The sequence below is a fragment of the Crassostrea angulata genome, chromosome 9 (assembly GCF_025612915.1).
Source record: "Crassostrea angulata isolate pt1a10 chromosome 9, ASM2561291v2, whole genome shotgun sequence".
Classification (NCBI taxonomy): domain Eukaryota; kingdom Metazoa; phylum Mollusca; class Bivalvia; order Ostreida; family Ostreidae; genus Magallana; species Magallana angulata.
The window spans coordinates 26,547,732-26,573,029 of record NC_069119.1 but is presented as its reverse complement, the minus strand read 5'-3'; the positions used below and the strand labels follow the sequence as shown (position 1 = coordinate 26,573,029).

The 25,298-nt window shown below is 33.3% G+C and overlaps 1 protein-coding gene and 1 long non-coding RNA gene across 4 annotated transcripts in view; one reads left to right on the top strand and one right to left on the bottom strand.

Annotated features, from left to right (window-relative positions):
- LOC128163826 (phosphatidylcholine translocator ABCB4-like) overlaps positions 1–21,832 on the top strand; it is a 38,399-nt gene extending 16,567 nt beyond the window's left edge. Inside the window, exons 13-28 of one of the 2 annotated variants that reach the window (XM_052827495.1) lie at positions 34–195; positions 834–861; positions 1,430–1,510; positions 8,182–8,348; positions 8,536–8,691; positions 9,142–9,243; positions 9,562–9,639; positions 10,955–11,038; positions 11,453–11,656; positions 12,668–12,768; positions 13,094–13,231; positions 13,826–13,982; positions 14,581–14,778; positions 15,654–15,860; positions 16,459–16,605; positions 16,917–21,832. In XM_052827495.1, the coding sequence (XP_052683455.1) occupies positions 34–195; positions 834–861; positions 1,430–1,510; positions 8,182–8,348; positions 8,536–8,691; positions 9,142–9,243; positions 9,562–9,639; positions 10,955–11,038; positions 11,453–11,656; positions 12,668–12,768; positions 13,094–13,231; positions 13,826–13,982; positions 14,581–14,778; positions 15,654–15,860; positions 16,459–16,605; positions 16,917–17,117 (2,211 nt within the window). In that variant the 3' untranslated portion in view covers positions 17,118–21,832. The remainder of the gene's footprint in view (positions 1–33; positions 196–833; positions 862–1,429; positions 1,511–8,181; positions 8,349–8,535; positions 8,692–9,141; positions 9,244–9,561; positions 9,640–10,954; positions 11,039–11,452; positions 11,657–12,667; positions 12,769–13,093; positions 13,232–13,825; positions 13,983–14,580; positions 14,779–15,653; positions 15,861–16,458; positions 16,606–16,916) is intronic. The other variant, XM_052827496.1, reaches the window with a different exon arrangement.
- Positions 4,612–5,620, bottom strand: LOC128163832 (uncharacterized). 2 transcript variants are annotated; one of them, XR_008240871.1, is made up of 4 exons: positions 5,535–5,616; positions 5,239–5,381; positions 4,961–5,039; positions 4,612–4,707 (listed from the first exon to the last, which is right to left on the bottom strand). It is a non-coding gene; the product is annotated as an uncharacterized LOC128163832 (long non-coding RNA). The 2 variants fall into 2 exon arrangements; XR_008240870.1 differs by having other exon boundaries at positions 5,239–5,620.
- Positions 21,833–25,298: the final 3,466 nt, after the last annotated feature.

Here is a 25,298-nt window from a genome sequence, read left to right as displayed (position 1 = left end):
CAATTCAGTTTCTTTTGATTTTGCTCCTTTCAGGCAGAAGTTGGGAGGACCACCATTGTGGTGGCCCATAGACTGACGACGGTTAGAAACGCGGACGTAATATTCAGCATGGCGGACGGTCGGGTCCATGAGAGGGGCAGTCACAGAGAACTAATGGACAGGAAGGGACTCTACTACACCCTGGTCAACTTACAGGTAAGGTGTCAACTCACAGGTAAAATTAGATCAATCTACAGGTAAATTGTCAACTCAAAGATATAATCAGGTCTATATACGGGTATTACGGTGTCAATTCACAGGTAAGATCAGGTTAATTTATTTGTAATGTGTCAACTCGCAGGGAAAATCAGGTTAATCTACAGGTAAGATGTCAATTCACAGGTAAAATCAGTTTAATTAACAGGAAAGTTGTCAACTCACAGGTAAAATCAGGTCTATATGTTAAGTCACAGGTAAAATAGGGTCAGTCTACAGGTAAGATGGTAACTGACAGGCAAAATTGTTTGTTAAACATGTACAGTAACTGTAGATCTGAATCATTATTTTTCATTGTGGCTTAATAATGTGGGTTTTTTTTGGATACTCTTAATCCATGAATTATCATTCTTAACAAATAGTGAAATTTTTTATCTCTTTATTATTCATAGGAATGAGAGTTATTTTTTCATTGTTATCTTTCACTGTTGTTTGATTTCATGTGTAAATAAATCAAGATATTATATTTTTTTTCTAATACTGAAGCACAAACATAAATTTCATACATCAAATGTAAGCTTTGTTTTCTTGTTATATTGTAATTTTTTTTTCAATAATTATGACACTTTTTGTTTTAGTCCCAAACTAATGAAGAAACAGAGGAAGGTATGTACATTGTACATTTACACATTGCTGTCAATTAATTTCCACCAAACAGTCGATCAACATTTATACATATTGAATTCACTGGCTGCATCCATTGCGTAACCCCCTCTATGACATTTCTTGGAAAGGCATCTCTCAAAAAAAACTCTCTCCCAATAGGAGAGTGCTCTAGTGGGAGTTTGTTAAATATTTTTGTAGAATTTTCTTAAATTTTACATACTTTTTTTTTCCCATTTCTTTATTAACTGAATCACTCATATGAATTGGTCTTGTGTCATGAAATTTGGAATATTTGTATATAAAAAAAAATGATTTTTTTGTTTAAACAAGTACATTTCTTATTCACAATTTTTTTTTTTTTTTTTGCAAGCAGTACATTGTATCATGTACCTATATATATCTCATGATTATGAAATTCATATTGAGATTTTTCTCATTCATATTCATTACTATTTCATTGTACTTAGATTTAAAATAGAAAGAACAGATACCGGTAATTACCATATATTGCATTCAGAATTGTCCGTAAGACCAATGTTTTCAACATTTGTTTGAATTTTCTGATCAGCTTCATTTTCATTGGATAAAACTCCCTCACCTCAAGTCAAAGACTCGTTCTTGGCCTGGGTGAGCTCAACTCAGGGTAAGTGTGAGTATTAATGAGTCGTTACGTCTGTCTTGTTGTAGCATGAGGCGATGGCATGAACTCGGGTATGAGACTAGTACAGTTGTAAAACTCAATGGTATAGGATTCCAACATGTCACAGGAAAACTGTCAGAAAAATATTCCTCTCTCTCATTTGAAATTTAAAAAATTTTGTGATTCATGATAAATGTTCAGAGGGGGGAGGGGTGTAGATATACACAGGTAAAATTGCAACATATGTTCAACATATGTTTAACATATGTTGAACATATGTTCTGAAACATATGTTCGCCATAAAAAACGAGCACCATATGTTAAACATATGTTCATAAACATATGTTCATCATATGTTTAACATATATTAAACATATGTTTTTGATAACCATATGATTACCATATGTTTATAAATATATGTTAGACATATGTTGAACATATGTTAATTTTATTTTTGTGTTTACTCATTTTCTTTATCCTTTGGGATTATTTACACAACATGTATCACATATGTCTTATGCATATTTGAAAATATGCCTTTAAATATTTTTTTTAAAATCCATTGTTGGTACAAATTCTCTTTCTGAATTAGCCTCTTCAACTGATTATCCTGTTTTTACAACACTGAGTCTTTTAAAAATCGCATTAATTTTGAAGCTCCAGCTATCTGATGAAAAAAAAACAGAGATAACTAGACCTATTTTTGTCTCCAACAAAAAGGAAGGGCTTTTCGACAGCCCTTAAAACCCCTTAATTAAATTTATCATATTTTCTCTCAGAATCTGTATATTAAAAATTAGGAAAATATCATGAGCATAAACCCACACGTTAGCATTTCAGAAATTAAATGCCCAAAGAAAGACAACTTCAGAATTTTTTATCCAACTATATCGTTTGTTTCCTGAAATAAAAGTTCTAAAAATTCATATATAAGAAAGTACTCATTTAAGATTCAAGACTTTTGGTATGCCAAAAGCTCTAATGCTAATCATTCATTGAGCAAAGCGAGATAACTCTTGAATTTTAATTTTTTGGAATGTGATAAAGTTATCAGTTTCAGACCCTTTAAACCCTTATAAGGAGTCAAAAAGTGCCCCCTCGGACCATATTTTTTAAATTGTACTCTTTATTCCAAACTATAAACCGAAAAGATTTTGAAAATCGGATGAACAATAAAAAAGTTACAGCTAAAGGGCCGTTTTTGATATTGACCCCTTTAGATCCCTTATCTTTTAGAACTTTTTTCCCAGGACCTTTTCTAGTCTGCGCATTAGGTCCCTTATTGCAAATACAAAATATAAAAATATTTGCTTGAAAAGTGTTTGAGAAAACGTTACATGCGTGAATTCAATTTAACATAGAAACTCCCATAGACAATTTTCATCGGCTCATAAAACCGGAAGCACTCAATACTATTCAATGAAACTTGGAATATATCTTAATTACATCTATATAAACAATATATATCCGTCTAAGAACATTCCTGAGCTTTTCTGAGTTTTTTATTTTTTCATCCCCCCTTTTCTCAAGTTTGAGGCCTAAAATCTCAAAACTGATAAGAGATAGAAACTCACCGCCGCTTTACTTTTTAAACAACTCGACATGGTTGATCTAACTCTAAAATTACAACGAATTTCTTTTAAAAATAAAAACAATATATTGATTCATTTAATTTCTACTATTTTGCTTGTGTAAACCGGAAGTACCGGAACCGGAAATCCAAAACCTTACATACTGGTGACATTTAAAAATGCTATAAGACTATTGTATGGTTATTTCTAAAATCCTTTTCGTTTTCAAAAAATCGCTGACGGAAAATCTGTCGAGAAAAAGAATAATAATAACTAGAACTTTTTTTGTCTTCAACAAAAAGTAAGGGCTTTTCGACAGCCCTATTATCCCTTTTTAATTAAATGTTCAAACAAAAATTATTCTCTAAGTTTTTTTCAATTGTTCTAAACGCCTTGGTATCCCCAGTTGCTTGGATATGATCTTATGAGTAGTGCAATGTGAAAAGAAAGATAACTCCAGAATTTTACAGGTAGCTACACTTCTAATTTCCAGAGGAATATTTTCAAAAAATCATTGTGAAGTAAGTATTCATTCCTCGGACACAAAACTTGGTATGCCTATAGTATGTATGCTTTACATTCTTACAACAAAGCGAAAGAACTCTTCTTAAAAAAAAATTTGAAATTTCAACAACTGATGATCTTTGGGCTTTCAAAACCCCTATAAGGAGTCAAAAAGTTGCCCCTCGGAGCATAATTTTAAGATTGTACTCTTTATTCTAAACAATAAACTGAAAAGATTTTGGAAATTAGATGAAAGGTAAAAAAGTTACAGCTAAAGGGCTGTTTTGAACGTTGGCCCCTGTAGATCCCTTATTCTTTCGAATTGTCTACCCAAAAACTTTTCCGGTCTGCGCATTGGTTGTGTCATTATTAAAAAGAAATGTTGTAATAATTACTCCAAAACTTTTTGAGAAAACGTGACACGCGTGATTTTAGTTTAACATTGAAACTCCCATAGACAATTTTTCATAGGCTCATAAAACCGGAAGTACTCAATATCTTTTATTCAAACTTGGAATATATGTTTAATAGTTCTATCTGAACAATGTCTTGGCGTCTTATAAAAATTTGAAGGGTTTTTGAAATTGTTTTGGCTTTACATCCCCCCTTTTCTCAAGTTCGAGCCTTAATATCTCAAAAATGGTAAGAGATAGAGGAATGCCCACGCTTACGATTTTGTACAACTGGACAAGATGCATCTAATTCTTAAATTTGAATGCTCTAACTCAAAAAATAATAAAGATATTATGTTTCAATGAATTTTTAGTATTTCCCTTCTCAAAACCGGAAGTGCCGGAACGGGAAGTCCAAAACCTTACATACGCGTGTCATATAAAGGTGCTATAAGATTATAGCATTCGTGTTTTAATATGTTTTTCCGTTTTCAAAAAATCGCTGACGAAACTTTGTCGAGTATAAGAATAATAATAAACAGAAGAATAACAATAGGTCTTTTCGACCGAAAGTCGAAAAGCCCTAATAATAATAAAACATCAGAATAACAATAGGTCTTTTCGACCGAAAGTCGAAAAGCCCTAAAAATACATATCATTTTTATTGTTGCATATATCATATAGATAAGTTTGTTATTCTTCTGTGAATGGTTCTCACTCACTGCAGCTTTAATTGTTTCTGAAAAAGAAACAGAGAGAATGTAACACTTTTTAAGATAGTTTATAAGTTTACAATTGCCTCAGTTGTTCCATTATTAAAACAAAAGTTTGAAGAGTATCAAGATTAAGTTGCAAATACAACATGAGTTAAGTTTTTTCATTCTATTCCTTAAGTAAATGTTTGTTGAATACTTACATCATTTGCAAGAGAGAGAGAGAGAGAGAGAGAGAGAGAGAGAGAGAGAGAGAGAGAGAGAAATTAATAACTGTACCTGCATTAATCTCACTTTTTGTTCAACTTCTTTTTCAATGTGCTCTTTATCATTTCACAAGTCAAGTCTAAACTTCTGTCTAAAATGTTAATACAAATGCAAATACAACCATCAGACCTTTTAAAAATTTTGCAAATTAAGAAGTGGAAAACCATTAATATATTTGTGTTATTTTTACAAAGTGAGATTTTAAAATCTTACAAAAAATCATTAGAACTAAGAAAATTTTATAATTAGAATCAATCATACAGTCAGAGCCATATTTTAAATTGTATTACCATAATTTGTATAGCAAATGTAGTGCAGCCAGATATCTTTGAGCACCAGAAGAATATATCTGGATCCTGGATCTTTCATCACTTCATCATCTTCAAACTGCATCCAAGAAATCTTACAAACCTCTGTACTACTACTCCATTTGCTACAAATTATAATACTCTGTCAAACAGTGTCACTCATTATTTGATATTAATTGAACCTAGTTAACTTTACTACAATAATATTACAAGTTTAAAAAATATCCATCATGCTGCAGTTTTGAAAGTGTAAGAAATTTTTATAATTATGTACTTACTTCTTCATAATCTCTGACACTGTGTTAATTGATGCCATCTGTGATATGTCCATTAGTCGTCACTACATTCCTAAAATAACAACACTTTTTTCAATTAGCATGTAATAAAAATTACACTTTAAATATTGATAAAGATTTTTTTTAATGAAAAGTGAATTGAATTGATATAAATATTTCAATGAGAAGATATAAATCATTGTCCAATTTGTGTTGACACAAAACAATTCATTAGGAATTTCCCTGTGGAATTGTAAAGACTTTTTTTTTAAATTAAGAACTGATTTAAAACAGCAATAGAAGACATACTCGTTGCTTTGCAATGAGCTTTGCTCTAGTTTTGGGGGCTACTTTCACTTTCCAAGTTTTTAAATGCGTCTGATCTTAATATATCTTTCAAAACCACATTTTTATGCTTGTTTACCATCAAACTTATTAGGTCTAAATAAACTATAGCCAGTAAGCTGTTGAGTTGTAGCTTTGTGTGAAGAAATTTACAGACCTAACCTTTTCTGAGATATTCTACATTCTGTCATTCGTAAACATGATATTTACTGTATGATTTATTCACTGTATTTTTAAAACAATTTCAACAGCTTTAAGGTTCAATTATAGAGCTGGTTTTCAATAGTTAAACAACAATGATGACCGTCGGTCGTTGACATTTACTGTAGGATACGGAAGGCTGCAGTATGGTTTTTCAATCCGAATTCTCTATAGAAGAACATAACTACGTTACAGCCCGTAGACTGACTCATTGCTACTATAAATAGGTAAATGAAAACGCATTCTTACCTTATAAACTTGTACAAGTTAAAATCCATCCTGCAGATTGATCTTCTGACTCCATGACGTAAAATATGACGTATGTTTATGAACACTAAATCTAAAACCGATTCAGGCTTAAATCCGGATTTGTTAACGAAACACTTCATATGAAAAAAAATGCATGGCCAATGTTGATTATACAATTTGTTTATACATGTATTCATTACTACATATGTAAAAATTTAAACAAACAAACATGTCTAATCAACATAACGCAAATGTAAAACATATGCTGATCATATGTTTAAAACAAACATATGTTCAAAATATGTTAAACATACGTTGAACATATGATTACCACAAAAATATGTTAAACATATGTTTTGAGTCTGTAATATGTTTAACGTATTTTACAAACATATGTTAACAATATATTTCAAACATATGTTCAACATACTATGAAAAATTCATATGTTTAACATATGTTCAACGTATGTTCAACATATGTTACTCGAAACATATGTTGAACATATGTTGCAATTTTACCTGTGTAATTCATTTTATCTGACTGTTTTCCCCCCGCAAAGAAAAGCACACCAAAACCTGCTTCTGTCTTTAAGCCATTATTTGAATGTAATTTAGTTATCTTGACGTTTGTTATATGCATGTTGACAATTATTGTCTCTATATTGTTTTGTTGAAATCCTTCAGCAACTGCACTGCTGGATCTCGCAAATTGTATAATTGTCTTGCATGTGAGATTGTTATGTTGAGAAGCAGACTGAAGGATAAGAAGATTAAACGGGATGTTGAGAAGCACTGATGTAGAAAAATATTGAATGGGTCATTGCATGTGTTGTATAACAAATTTTGGTGTTGTACGTGTCACTGTTACTTGTTATAATGTCTGAGGCGTCGCAATGTTTTATGGCTTGGTACATGTAATTATCAATATACTGTTGCTTCACACTTATTGTCCGAGTAGTTGAATGTTTGTTAATGCATGGGTACATGTTGAGTGTAAAGAGCTAAAATTGCTGTTGGTATCAGCCATGGGCTCTGTAAACACTTGTTATTGAATCGAAAAGCACTCCTAGTCCCTTTTCACTGTTAAGTGTTAAACTATGTTAGAATTATAGTACACTGCAAATTACCCTTATCATTTAGAATCTGTAACCTGTAATTAATTTAATGCACATCTTTAGCTATATACCAATATTGAAATACAGTACAGTTGCATTTACATTTTACATGTAATATTTTGATATTTTGCATAATGTATTGAACCCAGGGGTTCAAAAAAATTTTGCATAATAAATCAAACCTAGGTTTAAAATGTATATTGCATAATATTATGAACTTGTGTTGGATTTTAACATTTTTGTTATGTTTAAATTAGATTTCCCTTTTCTGGTAATGCTGTGATAGTTTATTTTATTTCATTTTACTTTTTACTGACCTGATTTTGGTTATATACATGCTTGTCTGTCTGTCAGTAGAATCAGTCAATTATCAAATTAAATGATCATTGCATGAACTTAAACTTTGACTGATGCATTATCATGCATAATGCAAACATATTTACTTTCATATTTTTGATGATCTAGCTGACTTTTTTAAACATAAATAGAAGAAATCATTTTCTAAAAGTTAATATACATATATATATAAGAATTCATGAGGTAATGAACTACAGTTCTTCACATCAGCATGAAATGTGCTGATCTGAAGCATTGTAATTCATAACCCCATGAATCTGCAATATAAATGAAATTCATTCCTTTATTGACACATAAAAGTGTTTAATAACTTTTTTTCACTTCAAATTTTGTTAAAATATGTGTGTACAATGGAATGAACTTGTTACATGTACCATTAATAGTGGCTGAAGAGTTGGAACATGAACTGTTTGAGGATGAAGAGGCGGACGAAAATGCTGCCCTCATGCATAAGGTCAAAGGTCATCATGCTACGCCCATTGCTAGGCAGATGTCTGCCATGAGCAGCCATAGTAATGATGTCATTGATGGCAAAGCAGAAACTGACGAGGTAAGTCAGATTAGGTCATTGACATTCAACTGAAACTCTCTTTTTCTCTCTCTTCCTCCCTCCTTCTATATCTCCTCTTTCTTTCTCTACCTCTATCTTCCTCTCTCTCTCTCTCTTTTCTCTTTCTCTCTCTCTCTCTCTCTCTGTTGACCATGTACCCGTCTTGACCTTTTTTTTTTCACCCCAGGAAGAGGCCGAGGCTGACATTCCCCTGGCCCCCCTCAGTAAGATCATGAAGATGAACTCACCCGAGTGGCTGTACATAACAGTGGGCAGTATCTGTTCCGTGATCGTCGGTGCAATACAACCCGCCTTTGCCTTCCTGATGGCTGAATTCTTGAAGGTATGGCACTGCCTGCATCAAGCAAAGCAATGACTGATAAAGTTTCTACTGAAGAAATTTTTGTTTTGGTTTAAATAAAGATGATTTGCTTTCATAAGTTTAACGAATCAGTTGTATGCATTGAAAAATAGCTATAAATTTACTGGTTATATGATTGGATATTTGCATGAAAAAATGTCATGATAAAAAAGGGCATCGAGATATCATTTTCAAGTGAAATACTTGAGTTCATAGAAAAATGCAGGTGAAGTAAATTTTTCATCTTTTAAAAATTACATAATGTTAAGAATTTGTCATATAAAGCACACAAAAATTTCACATAAAATTCACATGAATGTCGGGTGAATTTCATGCAAATTTTGTGAAATTGAAATAAAGCACAATTAACTGAGTAGTAATCTGTAGTACCATGTACATGTAAATATAAAAGAGTTATGATTAATATTACAGGTGTTTTCCATGACCAAAGAAGAGCAGGACCGAGTGTCCCTAATCTTAGTGGGCATCATCATGGGAATCGCTGTCTTCAATGCATTACTTCGACTCGTGCTGGTACTTGTATAGACATATTTGTTTTCAAAGCTTTATCCTATTCATGAAGCCTTATTTACCCCCAGACTTGAATTCATACTTCAATCTTTTTAAGGCCAGAAAAAATTAAAGTATTGCTTCAGGCCAAAATGTACAGGATCATGTTAAAAAAGAAAATAAATCCTTTTCATTTTATATTGTTCAAGAAAAAGATTTTTGAAGTGAAATTTAGCATATGTTTCATTGAAAAAAAAAATTTCTGTTAAAATGTGGAAAATATGATGCTCTCACAAATAGAAAAGTATGTGATTATTTTGCAATTTTTCAATTTTTTTCTAGGGTATTTGCTTTGTAAAGGCTGGTTCAGATTTAACATTGAGGATGAGGAAACTAGCTTTCAAGTCAATCGTCTGGCAGGTAAATAACTGTCAACAATTAAAAAACCTTTTAATGAATTCTAAAAATAGCCATTTATGCTTTTAATTCTTTGTGGCATCACATTTAATGCATTGTGATGTCACGTTTCTATACTTACCTCCGGCTTAAGTCGGTGTACGGAAATTTACACCCGGCTTATTAGTCAATCAAATCTTGTGTTAAAAGTTACATACTAGGAAATAACAGCTGGTGTATAGTATTTATCAAAATCTGACACGTATTATTTCTGTGTTTAGGATATTGGCTCATTTGTCACAGTGTCATTTTGATTCCCATGTTAAGGTATCTAACTCCTCACGTTTTGATTTCATTGCGCAGATGATCGTTATATTTTAAATGAATATGATTTTATTTGTTTCATCATCACAGATATTATTTTATAATAACACAAACATTCAGAAAGAAAATCAATTTGAATTCAAGAAACAAACAAGTTTTCGGGGGAACAAATTTTTGGTGTGGAAAGTTTTTTTTAGACGAAAATGACAGAAATATGCAATTTTATGGATTTTCAGTATACTTTCCTTTTTATTCTACTTTATTCAGTATTTACATTTTTAACATTTGATAAGTTATTAACATATTCTTTAGGTTCTGTGTGACATGTACAAGATTAAATCTTGAAAGAGAGATAGATGTTTACCATAAAATAATCCAAATATATAGAAAATGTCTGAATTTTTAAAGCCAAATTCTGCAAGAATTTTACCTTTGAAGCCATATATCTTAGATTTGACATCACTGACCCCCATGTTTTATTATGTCAAAATGATACTGAATCAAGGCAAACTGGATTTAACTTACAAAATTCTTTATATTCAAAAAGTTTTTATTTCAAATCAAATTGTAACTGTTATAGAAATTGTCTATTTTAAGTGCGAAAAGGTCACACAAAAATTAATCAAGCTTCGTACTTTTCTTTTCTTAATCCACTCAATTCAATGTGACCATTGTGCATAATAAAAAATAATATTTGAAGAAATAAGTTTGCTTAATCAAAACTACTGATAACAAATCCTAATCAGGCTAAAATTGCATTTTAGGTGCAAAAAGGTCAAATTAAATGGGTCATAACTCAAATGGATGAAAACTGACCCCCAATTATCTTAGACTTTGCAATTTTTAAGTACCATATGTTTTGTCTACAGATTTCAATGATATACTTCACAAGAAATTCTTGATACAAGAACATTGAGGAGTGGGATACCTTAAGGAAATAAGTTTCTCTGATAAAATTTATTTCTGTGTTCAGAATTATGTTTTTTTCTTTGACATGTGTTGTTTCCGTATTTAGGATATTAGTTTCTTTGACAACCACGAGAATCGAGTGGGGGCTCTGACAACAAGACTGGCCAGTGATGCGGCTCTTGTACAAGGGGTAGGTCTTGAATCAGTCCTCTGTCTTTTTTCTGTGCTGTTCTTGTCAAATTTCTGTTTCCATATACAGTGGAGCCTCAGTTATCCGGATGCTCTCGTTCCCAAGTACAATCGTCCGAATATAATATGCCTGCTATAAGAAGGCAGAGAATACTGTATACAGGGAGTATTTGCCCCCATTTTATTTTCACCCTGGTTGTCAGCGGCTGAATCTAAGGCTGGGCAAATTCCAATTTCTCATAATTATTATCTCTCTTTAACACAACTGTGTCTGGGCGAATTCAAGATGTGGCGAAATTTTTTTGTGTAGAAGGTTGAAAATTACTGTGTATACAGGATATCCTTATCTTGGCTATTTCAAGTCTGGAAATATGACTATTTGCACCTGTGCTCATTGAATGAATGATCATTTCAGGCCACAGGTACAAAGATAGGACAGGTGCTCGAGTCCCTGGCGGTGCTGACCACTGCCCTCATTGTGGCGTTCATCTACAGCTGGAACTTGACCCTCGTCATACTCGCATTTATGCCCCTCATGATCGGTGTGGGTGTCGTCCAGTCTAGACTGGTGGCAGGGTTTGCCAAGGGGGACAAGAAAGCAATGGAAGAGGCGGGAAAGGTGAGTTTCTGAAACTGTTACAGTTGCTTAAAAATCACGACGAGGTTCTCTAAGATGGAAAAAGGCATGTGGGTTGATGGAAAAGTAAGAGAGCGATGCTTAATTAAAATTTCTGACACTAGTACAGTTACCTGAAATAGTAAAGTTAAGGAAAGGGAGAAAGGGGCCATAGAAAAGGTAGAAATGGTGAGAAAGCTATGCTTTATACCGTCTCAGACTCTATTGGTTAAAACAGTGATAGAGTATGCCAAAAAATGAAAGAGGCAGGAAAGAGGATGATGAAGGTTTCTGGGGGGGGGGGGGGGGGGAAAAGGGGACACAAATGGATATAAATCCATGGAAGAGGCAGAAAAGAATATGTAACAAAGTTAAGCTTATTACTGAAATAGAAATTGCTTAAAAACCGTAGAAGGTAACAGTTGGGTTTACCAAGAGGAAAAATGATAATACATGCATTTTGAACCCTGCGATATATTGACCCCCCCCCCCCATGAAATATTGAACCCCAGGTTTAACATATTTTGGCCACGATGCATTGAACACTCCTCTGCATTGCTAATGGAGAGGGGGTTCAAAATATTATGGCTGCAATAAATTGAACGCCCTCCCAAATTCCAATTTCGATTGGCAAGGATAATGGCAGCAATATATTGAACCTCCCTCCTTTTTCCAATTCTCTTTGGAGAGGGGGTTCAAAATATTTTGGCCGCAATATATTGAAATCCCCTCTAGTTTTCATTGCTATTGGAGAGGGGGTTCAAAATATTATGGCCACAATATATTGAACCCCCCTCCTTATTCCCTTATTCCAATTTCAGTTGGCAAGGGGTTTCAAAATATTATATGACACCGGTACTATGATTACAATTGAGGCACGGAAGATGAGAGAAGAGAGATAACCATGATAATTTTTGCTTTCCCATTCTCTTTCAATTTTTTTTTCATAAGAATTAGATGAGGCAATACAGGTACTTGTACTATAATTATTGATTTCTCTTTTTTTTCCCCCAGATCTGCACAGAGGCTATAGATAACGTCAGGACTGTGGTATCCCTAACCAGGGAGAAGACTTTTGTTGACGAGTATTCCAACCATGTTGACAGTATTTACAGGTGTGTAGGCCCCCCCAAAATTAATGTTCAGCAATGCATTGTGGGAAATTTTGCTCCATTGATGAGTTTGATCGTTGCACAGTTATTAAAAGGGAATTACTTTTCCTGTTTTTATTTGCCCTCATTTTATTTTCACCCCTTTCGCCGTCGTTGTCAGTGGGTGAATTTCTGACTGGGCAAATTCCAATGGCCCCGATTTTCTCTGTTTTAACACAACTTTATTTGGACGAATTTAAGATGGGGCAAAGTGTTTGCAAGTGTGGAAGGGGGAAAATATCACAGAGCAAAAATACCCCTGTGTATCAGTTGTGGGATTATTTTACAGGTCTGGGATCAAGAGAGCTGCCCTGTATGGTGTTGTATTTGCTGTGTCTCAGTGCTTCATGTATTTCGCCTACGCTGCCTCGTTTACTTATGGTGCCTACTTAGTTACTCAGGGACTTGGATTCCAGGATGTGTTCAGGTATACACTTTGATATTATTATATTGTATTTATAAATAGAATTACTGATAACAAGCATAGATTAATCCTCAAAAACAGTCAGTGCAATATCTTGAGCATTAATAATGGTAGGTGAAATATTTTTCCCCAACTGTAGTTGTAAAGAGTACACTAAATTCATTAATTTATACGAGTACTTAATTCCACAATCATGCTGTTTTGCATCAGATTGCCAGAATATAAAATTGTGAACACTTAACTTTCTTCCTTATTTCTTATAGTTTTATACTCTAAAAAAATAATGGCGAGATTTTAAAATCTGCGAAGGATGTTTCTCATGATTTTACGCTGATATTATTTCCTTGCGTTTAATCAAGAATTTACAGTAATATAATAATTGTAGTAATGCGCTTGATTATCTGGTTCAAGGATTCTTTCTTTAATGTATATTTATATATTTTTTTTACCAATATACAAAATCTACAGAATTGCATGCACATTTATGTATTCATTTGATACAATCATATTAAATCATGCTCAAGTTTATTGTAGGAAATCTGCATAAAAAATATTTAATTGTAGTAATAAAACAACCAACCTCTGTTACTGTTGTAGAGTGTTTGGTGCAATCATATTCGGTGGAATGCATGTTGGACGCACAGGGTCCAGTGCGCCAGACTTCACAAAAGGAAGACGAGCAGCTAGTAGACTGTTCTCCCTCATAGAGAGGAAACCAGCCATTGATGCCAAGACAGAGGATGGTCAGAAACTGGTATGGGAATTAGCAGCACTAAATCAGACCTGGCCCCGGGCCCATAAATAAGAATTAGACGAGCTCACTTTTGATCTAAGTCAAGCTCTTCCACTATATATTCTTTTTGTTAAAGTAAGACCGAGATCAAAAGTGAGCTCGTCTAAATTTTTATAGCCCCGAAGCCTGGCCCTGGAGCTGTTAAACTCTAGTGAGTCAGCTCACTTTTGATTTTGATGTTTTTTTTAAAAATGAACTCGAAGTGTTAAAAAGAGACTTTGAGCAAAAATGAGGTTTCCTAAGTATTTCTCAGGCCTAGTGGCTGTTAAAATAAGATATGCTCACATCTGATTTCAGTCGAATTGCCCGCAATATATATATATATGCCTTTGGTAAAAATGAGACCATTAGATCAAAAGTGAGCTTCTCTGAGTTTTATGGCCTCATGCACACCTGGCCCTTCATTTTCAGGAAATAATTTTGACTGAAGTTGTAAATCTTGTCAGTCACACAAAGTATTCATTCTTGTTCAAACTGTATACAAAATGTAAACTACAAACAATTTTATCAATTTTAGAAGTCCTTAATGAACTTGTCTATTGTTGTGCACTATTTTTAGAAGTCCTTCACAGGAGCGGTAGAGTTCAAGGACGTTCGCTTCTCTTACCCCTCCCGACCGGACGTTGAGGTCCTAGGGGGCCTCAGTCTCTCTGTGAGCCCGGGGGAAACACTGGCCCTGGTGGGAACCAGTGGTTGTGGTAAAAGTACCACTGTTCAGATGATAGAGCGGTTCTACGACCCAAGTGGAGGCTCGGTGGTAAGTAGGATTACTGAAGTGGAATGCCATGGAATCATTAGAATTTGTGGTGACTCAATTTTCGTGGTATTTGAGGGAAGCCTTTCCCCATGAATTTACATCCTTGACGAAAACATATTAAAAGAGTTAGTTTTCTTACTGAAACTGAAAACCGACGCATCCTTGAAATTACATTTCCAGAAATAAACAAAAAACCCACAATCCACGAAATTTGGGCCCCACCAATTTAAATGATTTTACAGTAACTAGAGGAATAGATTTTTAATAGAATTTGCAAGAATTATTTCACTTTGTTAGCCTTAATGGAGGTTTAAACATGACATAAGGTTCCTTCATTATTCAAACAATTTAACTTATCATTCTGGGCATTTAAATGAGGTCCTGATAATCCTACCAAACTTAATTGAAATTGGTTGCACAAAGAGGAAAATTTTCTAGTTTGTCCTAAAAAATGGCAGCCCCAAGGAATAACTTTGTTGGAAATTGTGTCATAGTAAAGTCGAAAATCAATGTAGTCATCATATGTTCCATACATGTCTTTAATTTTGAGATGAGGGATTATGGGTAAAATCAAAATAGTTGCTTTTTTTTAATGGGACAAGGGCCTTTCAAAGAATCCTATTTTTGACACTGAGAGCCTGGAGTGTTGGATTTTTTTTTTTTGGATATCTGATTTTAGATTCAATTTTAATGAGAACGAATGGGGGGGAAAATAAAATTGATGTGAAAATTTTTGTTGCTGATAATATTCCTTTAAATTTAGTCAAATCACTACTCGGATAAAAAGAATGTAATTTTATACATACATGTATATCGAAACATATACATATTTATCTGTAATTTGTTTTTATTTGTATCTTCACGCATGATTTCAGATTGCTGATGGTGTTGACATAAAATCGCTCAACCTGACCTGGTTAAGATCTCACATTGGCATTGTGTCACAGGAACCCACCCTGTTTGACACCAGTATTGCAGAGAACATAGCATACGGGGATAACTCCCGAGAGGTTCTGATGGACGAAATAATTAGCGCAGCACGGAACGCTAACATTCATAACTTCATTGAGAGTTTACCTCATGTGAGTTTAGATTTAGGACGATTTCTTACTTTATAAGTTACATGTACCTGTTTATGAGGCTTGATTTGTAGAGAGAAGGTCGAACTAAAACTAATCAATTTGACAGTTTGATTCCGTAAAATGCACTTGCTGTTATTAAATTTCATTCCACATCATGTTTACCATACTTGTTTAAAATACATAGAAATTAATTTGTTCAATAAGGGAGATAGGGAAAATATTTTTAAACGGGCTTGACATTCTAAGACTAGTCTTATTAAATGACTCATAGTTCTTGGCACTGAGGAGTTTTGAGAAATGTACGATTTAAAGAAAAAGGCTTAAAAACAGAATTTTGCTCCAGATGATGTGATATGATATGGCTATCATTTTCAACCTAAGTATAAAATATGACAGATATGTTTAAAATGACACATGAAATTAAATCATTATTTTGAAATTATTTCTTTAGTTTTAAAAGGATTTGACACAAATGTCAGAGAAAAAGGCATGCAACTCTCTGGCTATTGTTTTCCATTGAAATTGATATCTTTACAGATTCATGTAAAACTTAATCATTATGTTGGAATGTACTATTGTTGACCTGTTTTGTTTTAAGGGATATGAGACAAATGTTGGAGAAAAGGGCACACAACTCTCTGGAGGACAGAAGCAGAGGATAGCGATCGCGCGAGCACTGGTCCGGAATCCCAGAGTTTTGCTGCTGGACGAAGCCACGTCAGCCTTAGATACAGAAAGTGAAAGGGTAAATACTCTTACTACAACCGTTTATCAGTAAATTAAACATATGGGTGAAAAGGGAGGGGGGGGGGGGGGGGGGGTAGATGATTAGTTTTTGCCTCCTATTTAAATCGAAGGTCAGTTAGGAAAAACCTTTGGTGTTTACGTTTTTCAGAGGGAAGAAGGTCTTATGTCTATTTCATATAAGTTTACAAGTTTACTTTCTATGTAAATTCATTAACTTTGAAAATTTAAGAGGTGAGGTGTGGATGTCTGCCAATCAGATTGCATGTTACAACTTCAATGAACTGAATGGTTTCGTTGTAATTTACACAGATTGTTCAGGATGCCTTGGACAAAGCCCGACAGGGGCGTACGTGTGTGGTGATAGCCCACCGACTATCCACCATTCAGAATGCCGATAGAATAGCCATCATACACAAGGGACACGTAGTGGAACTAGGGACACACTCGGAACTGTTGGCAAAGAAAGGCGTCTACTGGAAGTTATCCCAGCACAACGTCAAAAAGAGCTGAAAATCAACAGTGTCTTAAAATATGTATCAGTTGGCATAATCTTTCAGCACCCATTCTCTTTATCATGTGTTGACTCCAAAATTGTCATTATCTTACTATGTGTCAGAAAGAGCTGAATATCAACAGTGTCTTAAAATATGTATCAGTTTGCATAATCTTTCAGCACCCATTCTCTTTATCATGTGTTGACTCCAATATTGTCTGTATCTTACTATGTCAGAAAGAGCTGAATATCAACAGAGTCTGACAATATGTATTAGTTAATTTGCATAATCTCTCAGCACCCATTCTCAAAAATGTGTGATGTTGACTTCAAAATTGTCAGAATCAGACTATTTCTATGTAAGTTTTTATATTATCTTTCTCATCATCCATCCATTAATTATAATGTTTGATGTCTCCAGCACTCCAAAGCATCACACATTTGATGACTGTTCAGACTTTTTATGTTTATTAAGACAACTTTCAAACTTAATGTATTTGAGGAAGTCCAGGTTGTATTATTTGATTTATTTGTGCAAATGTTAACAGAACAGGATACTGACACAGATATAAATGTTAGTTGATAATATCTTCTTCAATTCAATGTCCATTCCTCTCCTCATTCAGATGTTACGTACACCATCTACTTTCCCATCATGCAAATCAATTTTATTTCCCTGATTGGCTTTTACTTCGTGAATGGAAGCCACAGTGACAAAATTTCACTCCTTTTAAAAAAAAAATTATTAGTTATCTACCACAGACATTTGAAATTAGGGAACTGACAACCTCATGTAAATCTTTTACACGTGACGGACCAATATTTTTTATTAGATTGTATTACATGTATTTTGTTTTTGATTATACTACAGTTAGGACCATATTTACGTTTTTGAATTGGAAGCATGTACTCTTTTTATACATTTGTTAAGTCATATTACTGGAAACAAATTTTCTATGTTATGTCTATTTTGTGTACATTTAATATGTATAAACTGACATATCATGTTTTAATAACTGTTCATCACTGGGTTATTTCTCCACATCATATCATTTTCCACTTCTCCACTATCCACTTTATTCATAAGTTACTCGGGGTCTCTAGAATTTACTTAAAGAATTTGGTTTCTACAGAATTGTAATTTTTGATGTATTCACAATTTGAAAAAAAAATGAAAATTCCATACAAGTAAGGAAATTTTGATTTTAAATTTTCAATTTCAAATTTTGATTTTGAGGTAATGCTCTCACACTTTTCATTCAAAATTGGCAGGAAAATAATTAGAATTGCCGAAAAAAAATTTGACTTGTAGTTAAGAATCTTTCATGATTGTTTCTGACCAAGAAATTGGTATTAATTTATATGTTAGCAGCTCAGGGATTCTGTTCTGTTTTTGTTATAGGCACACATAGACTTGTGCAAGACCTCTATGTCCAAACAATCTAACATGTAGCAATATCCGCTGTGCCTTTATGTTCATTCTTTGCAATAGTTACTGTTGTACATCTGTTTGTTGTTCCTTGTTTTAGGATCATGATTAATATTGAAGTTGATAGAAATGTTGTAAGTGAATATAGCTGTTAGTAAAAGTAAAATGACAGTTGTGAGTTTTGAGTCTGATATGCTGAGTTTTGAGTCTGTAATGCTGAGTTTTGAGTCTGATGTGCTGAGTCTGATGTGCTGAGTTTTGAGTCTGATATGCTGAGTTTTGAGTCTGATATGCTGAGTTTTGAGTCTGTAATGCTGAGTTTTGAGTCTGATGTGCTGAGTCTGATATGCTGAGTTTTGAGTCTGATATGCTGAGTTTTGAGTCTGATGTGCTGAGTTTTGAGTCTGATACACTGAGTTTTGAGTCTGTAATGCTGAGTTTTGAGTCTGATGTGCTGAGTCTGATGTGCTGAGTTTTGAGTCTGATATGCTAAGTTTTGAGTCTGTAATGCTGAGTTTAGAGTCTAATGTGCTGAGTCTGATGTGCTGAGCTTTAAGTCTGATATGCTGAGGTTTGAGTCTGATCTGTAATGCTGAATTTTTTGGAATCTGGGTCTGCAAGTCTAAGTGTTTTTGGGCATTATTTAACAATTTAATACTTTAGGATTGTGCAAGTCTTTAGATGCAGTGCAACCTGCAGATTGTGCTGGTGACTTATTTTTTAAAGATTGTAACAGTTACTGTAAAATTCTGCCTAATTTGACCTTCGGTATTTACAAGTTTTAAAGAATATGTATTTAAATATATAAGTTTCAGAATTTTTTCTGTATAATATCTTGAATGATTGTTTTTTAGATGGTGTTTATAACTTTAGAGTGTGTTTGCTATATTATGAATGGTGTCCAACTTGCATGCAAGTAACATTTGATCAGAATACAAGTTTTCTTCAGAAACAGCATTGAACAGATTCGATGGTCAGGATTTTGTTGTTGTTTTGTTGTTAGTCTTAGTTTGTTTTGATGATGATATTATCTTCTGCATTCCTATGTTTCTGAACATTCTGATTGTATTTACACTAAACTCTGCCTTTTTTTTTCTCCATTGTTTTTTATTGACATTTTTTAAGCTGATAATTAGCAAAAAACTTGCCATCATTCACGGAATCATTCTTGACTTCTTGTATGGATGGTTTTCTGGTACACATTTATATTTGTTATACTTTCATGTTAAATACTGAAATCTGATTGGTTAAGATGCAGTTAATAATATTTACTATTACCCTCAGCGTTAGCAACGCACTTGGCAACGGGTAACATTAAAAATTGTTATACTTTCATGTTAAATACTGAAATCTGATTGGTTAAGACGCAGTTAATAATATTTACTATTACCCTCAGCGTTAGCAACACACTCGGCAACGGGTAACATTAAAAAATGTTACATGCGCGAAAATTATGCGCGTACGGTTCGCTGTAGAATTCACGTTATTCCTATATAAAAGCAGTAAAATTTTCTTAGAAATTTTAAAAAAGACATTCAGTATAACAAAATAAATAGTGCCTGTTTGGGAGGATAACAGTTGAAATTGACACCCCTCGAAAACCATTGTCAACCTCCGCTTCGCGTCGGTTGACAATGGTTTTCTCGGGGTGTCAATTTCAACTGTTACCCTCCCAGGCACTATTTATATAATATATACCATTGTTGTGACTGGTTCAATCTCTTTTTTGTTTCATTGAATGACTCCATGAGTCTTCTGTATGGTGCATTACAGCCACCTAATATTCAGACGGCTTTCCGCTAAAAAACAGCTAAATGTATCATATTTACAGTATTCTTTTTTCGTTCTTACTTAGTTGAAAATAACCAAGTTTTATGCTGAATTATATGCAGTTCTTAATATCTTGGATCCTCAAATACTGTAAACTGACTTTTATTCGGGAGCAAAAAAAAACCGATGAGAGATTTATACAATGTTTAATGAATTCATTGTAGATTTATTAAATTGCAAATGTTTTTTTTTTTTTTTATTATTGGCTCTATTAAAATGCCTCTTGTCTCAACTGCTATGCAGTATGATAGCAAACCTTCAAATCTTTCTAGAAACATTTCAATGTTAACTTAATATTCCTGCCAGGTTTTATATTACTGGTATATATTTATGTTTTTTTCTTTTATCTATATATTTCTTCAGGGGTCAAACAACACAACTTGCCATATCAAATTATTTACTGTTTGTAACCTTACATATTTTCTGTGATATGTCTATATATTGGAGTCTCTTATCAATAAATATATTGGATAAATACTGGTCCCTCCCAAGGGAATAATTGGCTTGCTCTATTTATATACATGTACAGTGAAACACGCTTATAACAAAGTGCCAGGGATGGACAATTTTGCTTTGAATTCGTTGTAAGCGTAATTTGTTATATCAGTCAAGTTTACAACAAGTAATAAAGTCATGGAACCCCCACCCTTTTAAATGAAAATTACTTCGGTGTAAGCATCAGTTAATTATAAGAGTGTTCACTATAACCTTGTTTTACTGTACCAGTACTAAATGTATTTTGTATGTGTTTTGTTAGTGCGTGTATTACCTCTTGGTTAATAAGCAAAAGATGTGTTAAGACTAGGAAGATGTCAGGAAAAACAAAACAAAACTAGATCTCTTAGGGGCCTAAATGTATATGCCTGGCCACATAGTTTTTATTTTTCATAACTGAACCTCACAGATTAAAATTTCTTATATGTAAATTTATTTGTTTGGACTGCATGATTTTGGTGGTTTTGTTCCAAGTGTCTCGTTGAGATGAGTGTTTGACTGACCCTGATCCCTGCAAGTTCAAATGTTGTATTTGATAGTTTGCCAATATTTTTTGACAATCATGTCTTGTTGTCCTAAATTGAAGAAAAAGATTGTCTTTCTCAAATTATTATAAATATACAAGATCATAAATTTTAAAGATTTGAATTGTAATTTAATGGATATCTTTTTAATGATTTCAATCACCTCTATGTACATTCATTTCTCTGACTTACTTGTGACCTTTGTAAAAGTACCAGCCTTCAGAATTCACAAAACACTCTTAAATGTAAATGTACTAATTAGTTTAAGTTATATGTATACTGTATGAATTTTACATCTATGTAGTCTCCACGTATTTTGTATCTATGTGTAACAAATTGAGTTTGTTTTCTAGTATTTTTCAGTTGTTTCTGTGAGCCAAGTCTTATTTTGTTCATGGTTGTTAACTATTTATTTGATTGATTATACAAAGAATAAAGAAATACTTCAATCGGAGAGGGATTTCATCATTTTTTTTTAACTCACCTGGGCTGAAAACTTCACAAGTGAGCTTTCCTAATTATATTTTGTCCAGTGTGAGGCCTGCGGTCAACTTTTAACATTTTTGACCTCATTTTCTAGGACCACTAGGTCAAATTAAACCAAACTTAGTACAAGGCATTGGGAAGGGGATTTTGAATTGTTGAAATGAAATACGAAAACATTTTTAAAAGGGAGATAATCACAAAACAGTAAAAATGGGATGAGTATCTTAAAAAAAATCTTAACAAGAACCACTGCACCAGAAATGCCAATATTCACACCAAAGCTTGTATATATCAAAAATTCAAAGTTGTTTAAATCGTGACCCGCGGACCAGATCGATTTTTCGAGAAAATTAAGGTTCATTTGATATATTCTCCTGTACATAATTTTTAAAAATTTCGAATTTTTTTTTTGAACCTAGCATATTGCGCTTGTTATTCTTAAATTAACCTTCAAAGATGGCTAAAACATCATTTTTGCAGCAAAACGGTTATTTCTGCAAGAACTTTGGCCTAGAAATCTATCAGGTCAGGCTTGCCCCTAGGAAAACTATATTTTATTTTGATAGATTTTGATCAAAGGAATAAATTACGAGATTTTTTAGGGACACCCATACAATGAGGTCGAAATTTGCAAAAAAAAAAATAAATAAAATAAAACTGGTTTTTATTATAGTGGCTCATATAAACGTTTTGCACCTTTAAGGTTTGAATAGCTCGATCGTTTGAAAAGCTCACCGAGACGAAGTCAGGGGAAGCTTATGCTATACCCTCGGCGTCGGCGTCCAGACTTGGTTAAATATTTTGTTGCAGGTCTTGTATCTAAGTTATTACTCGCCCTATCTTTACCAAACTTGCATGGATGATGCATCTGGACCTACTTATGGACTTGAAAGACTTTCTGAATGCTGAATCAGGGCAATGGATTTCAGATGCTGTAGGAGGTTAAGGTTTTTGGATCGAGCAGGTGTCCTTTGATAGTCATTTCTAAGTTACTACTGGTCCGAACTTCACCAAACTTGCATGGATTGTGTGTCTTATGATATTGATGCATCTGACAGGCTTGAATGCTTAATCTGAGCGATAGGTTTCAGATGCTGGAGGACATGTATTGAAGTCATGGGGAATGAAAACACTTCGCTGCAAGCGTCAATCCATTATAAGCGTGTTCGCTATAACCCTGTTTTACTGTAGTATTATTTGAAACTTGCATGGTTGAATTTACTTTAATATAAATGAATCGCAAATTTAAGGTAGCTAATTCAGATGCAGAGCCTAATCTCCATTATCAAGGATGCAATAAAAAACTCCAACGTCTTTCAAACTTGCTTGATGAGTCATTTGATATAGCATTGTATGATATGATACACTGTTGTATTATAAAATATAACGTAAAAAAATATAATACGATATGATATTGTATCATATCTTTTATTATTATGAAGTTATATTGTATCATATGATATTGTTATATATAATATTGTATCATATGATACGGTAATGTATCATATGATATGTGTTTTACAATTTTGTATCGCATGATAAATAGAATAGTATCACATGATGATTAAAATTGTATCACATGATGATTAAAATTGTATCCTTTGATATGTAATTGTATAATGTAAAATAAATTGTATCATGTGATACTGTAATTTGTTATACTTTCATGTTAAATACTGAAATCTGATTGGTTAAGACGCAGTCAATAATATTTACTATTACCCTCAGCGTTAGCAACGCACATGACAACGGGTAACATTAAAAAATGTTACATGCGCGAAAATTATGCGCGTACGGTTCGCTGTAGAATTCACGTTATTCCTATATAAAAGCAGTAAAATTTTCTTAAAAATTTTAAAAAAGACATTCAGTATAACAAAATAAATAGTGCCTGTTTGGGAGGATAACAGTTGAAATTGACACCCCTCGAAAACCATTGTCAACCTCCGCTTCGCGTCGGTTGACAATGGTTTTCTCGGGGTGTCAATTTCAACTGTTACCCTCCCAAACAGGCACTATTTATATAATATAATATTGTAACATAGATATTGTATAATATGATATTTGTATATTGTTATACTTTCATGTTAAATACTGAAATCTGATTGGCTAAGACGCAGTTAATAATATTTTCTATTACCCTCAGCGTTAGCAACGCACTTAGCAACGGGTAACATTAAAAAATGTTACATGCGCGAAAATTATGCGCGTACGGTTCGCTGTAGAATTCACGTAATTCCTATATAAAAGCAGTAAAATTTTCTTAAAAATCAAGACATTCAGTATAACAAAATAAATAGTGCCTGTTTGGGAGGATAACAGTTGAAATTAACACCCCTCGAAAACCATTGTCAACCTCCGCTTCGCGTCGGTTGACAATGGTTTTCTCGGGGTGTCAATTTCAACTGTTACCCTCCAAAACAGGCACTATTTATATAATAGTATTCAATTCTTGCTGCTGTTTTTTTTGGGGGGGTCAATACGATGATTTACCGATATTCACCGAGCCGAAGGCGAGGTGAATATTGTACTTTTTGGGTAGCTAAATCATCGTATTGAAAAAAAACCAGCAATAATTATTTTATTATATGATTTAGCGAAGAATTGATAAAGACATGTCTAGTATCAAATTGAGTGCTATCTAGCAAAGATTTTAGTTTGAAGCCATAGCCGAGCATATTGCGAAACGCAATGTTTCATTGGACGATCTATTTTTAGTCCAATGTAGAGAAAATCTGACATCCTAGGTCACGTGGAGGTGAATATAACGTTCGTTTTGGATATCAGCCAATCAGAGAGCTAGGAATTAATCAATCATATAATAACATTTGTTACTGAGATTGCATCATATAATATTATACAATCTTGTATCAAATTATATTGTATCATATGATACAATATATATATTACAATATCATATGATACAATATTTCATAAATGGAAAAAATCTGTAGACAATTAGGTGATTAATTATGGTCTAACAATAAGTATAGAAATTAAAGGTTCGTCTGCATGCACATGGAAGATAGTATTTGCTGACAAGGTCGTTGTATCGACCATAGAACTTACGAAAAAGATGACTTCATTCGAGGCTGGTGATAAAGCTGTTTGAGAGGAAATACAAGATTTATTCAGAAACAGCACTGAATGGATTCAATGGATATTGTTGTTGATTTTGTTGTTGTTGTTTTTGTTGTTGTGTGTTATGATGATGTTATTTTAACTGCATTCCAAAGTTTCATGGAAGAAAATTCCTTTCTGTGTTATCTGCCAATTTTTTTCAGTATTTTGTTTTTTGTTTTTGTTTTTCAGCTGATAATTAACATAGAAACTTGCCATTATTTACTTAATCATTCTTGAATTCTTGTAAGAGAGCTTTTCTGGTAAACCTGTTTATATATGCCATTGTAGTGACTGGTCCAATTCCTACTATG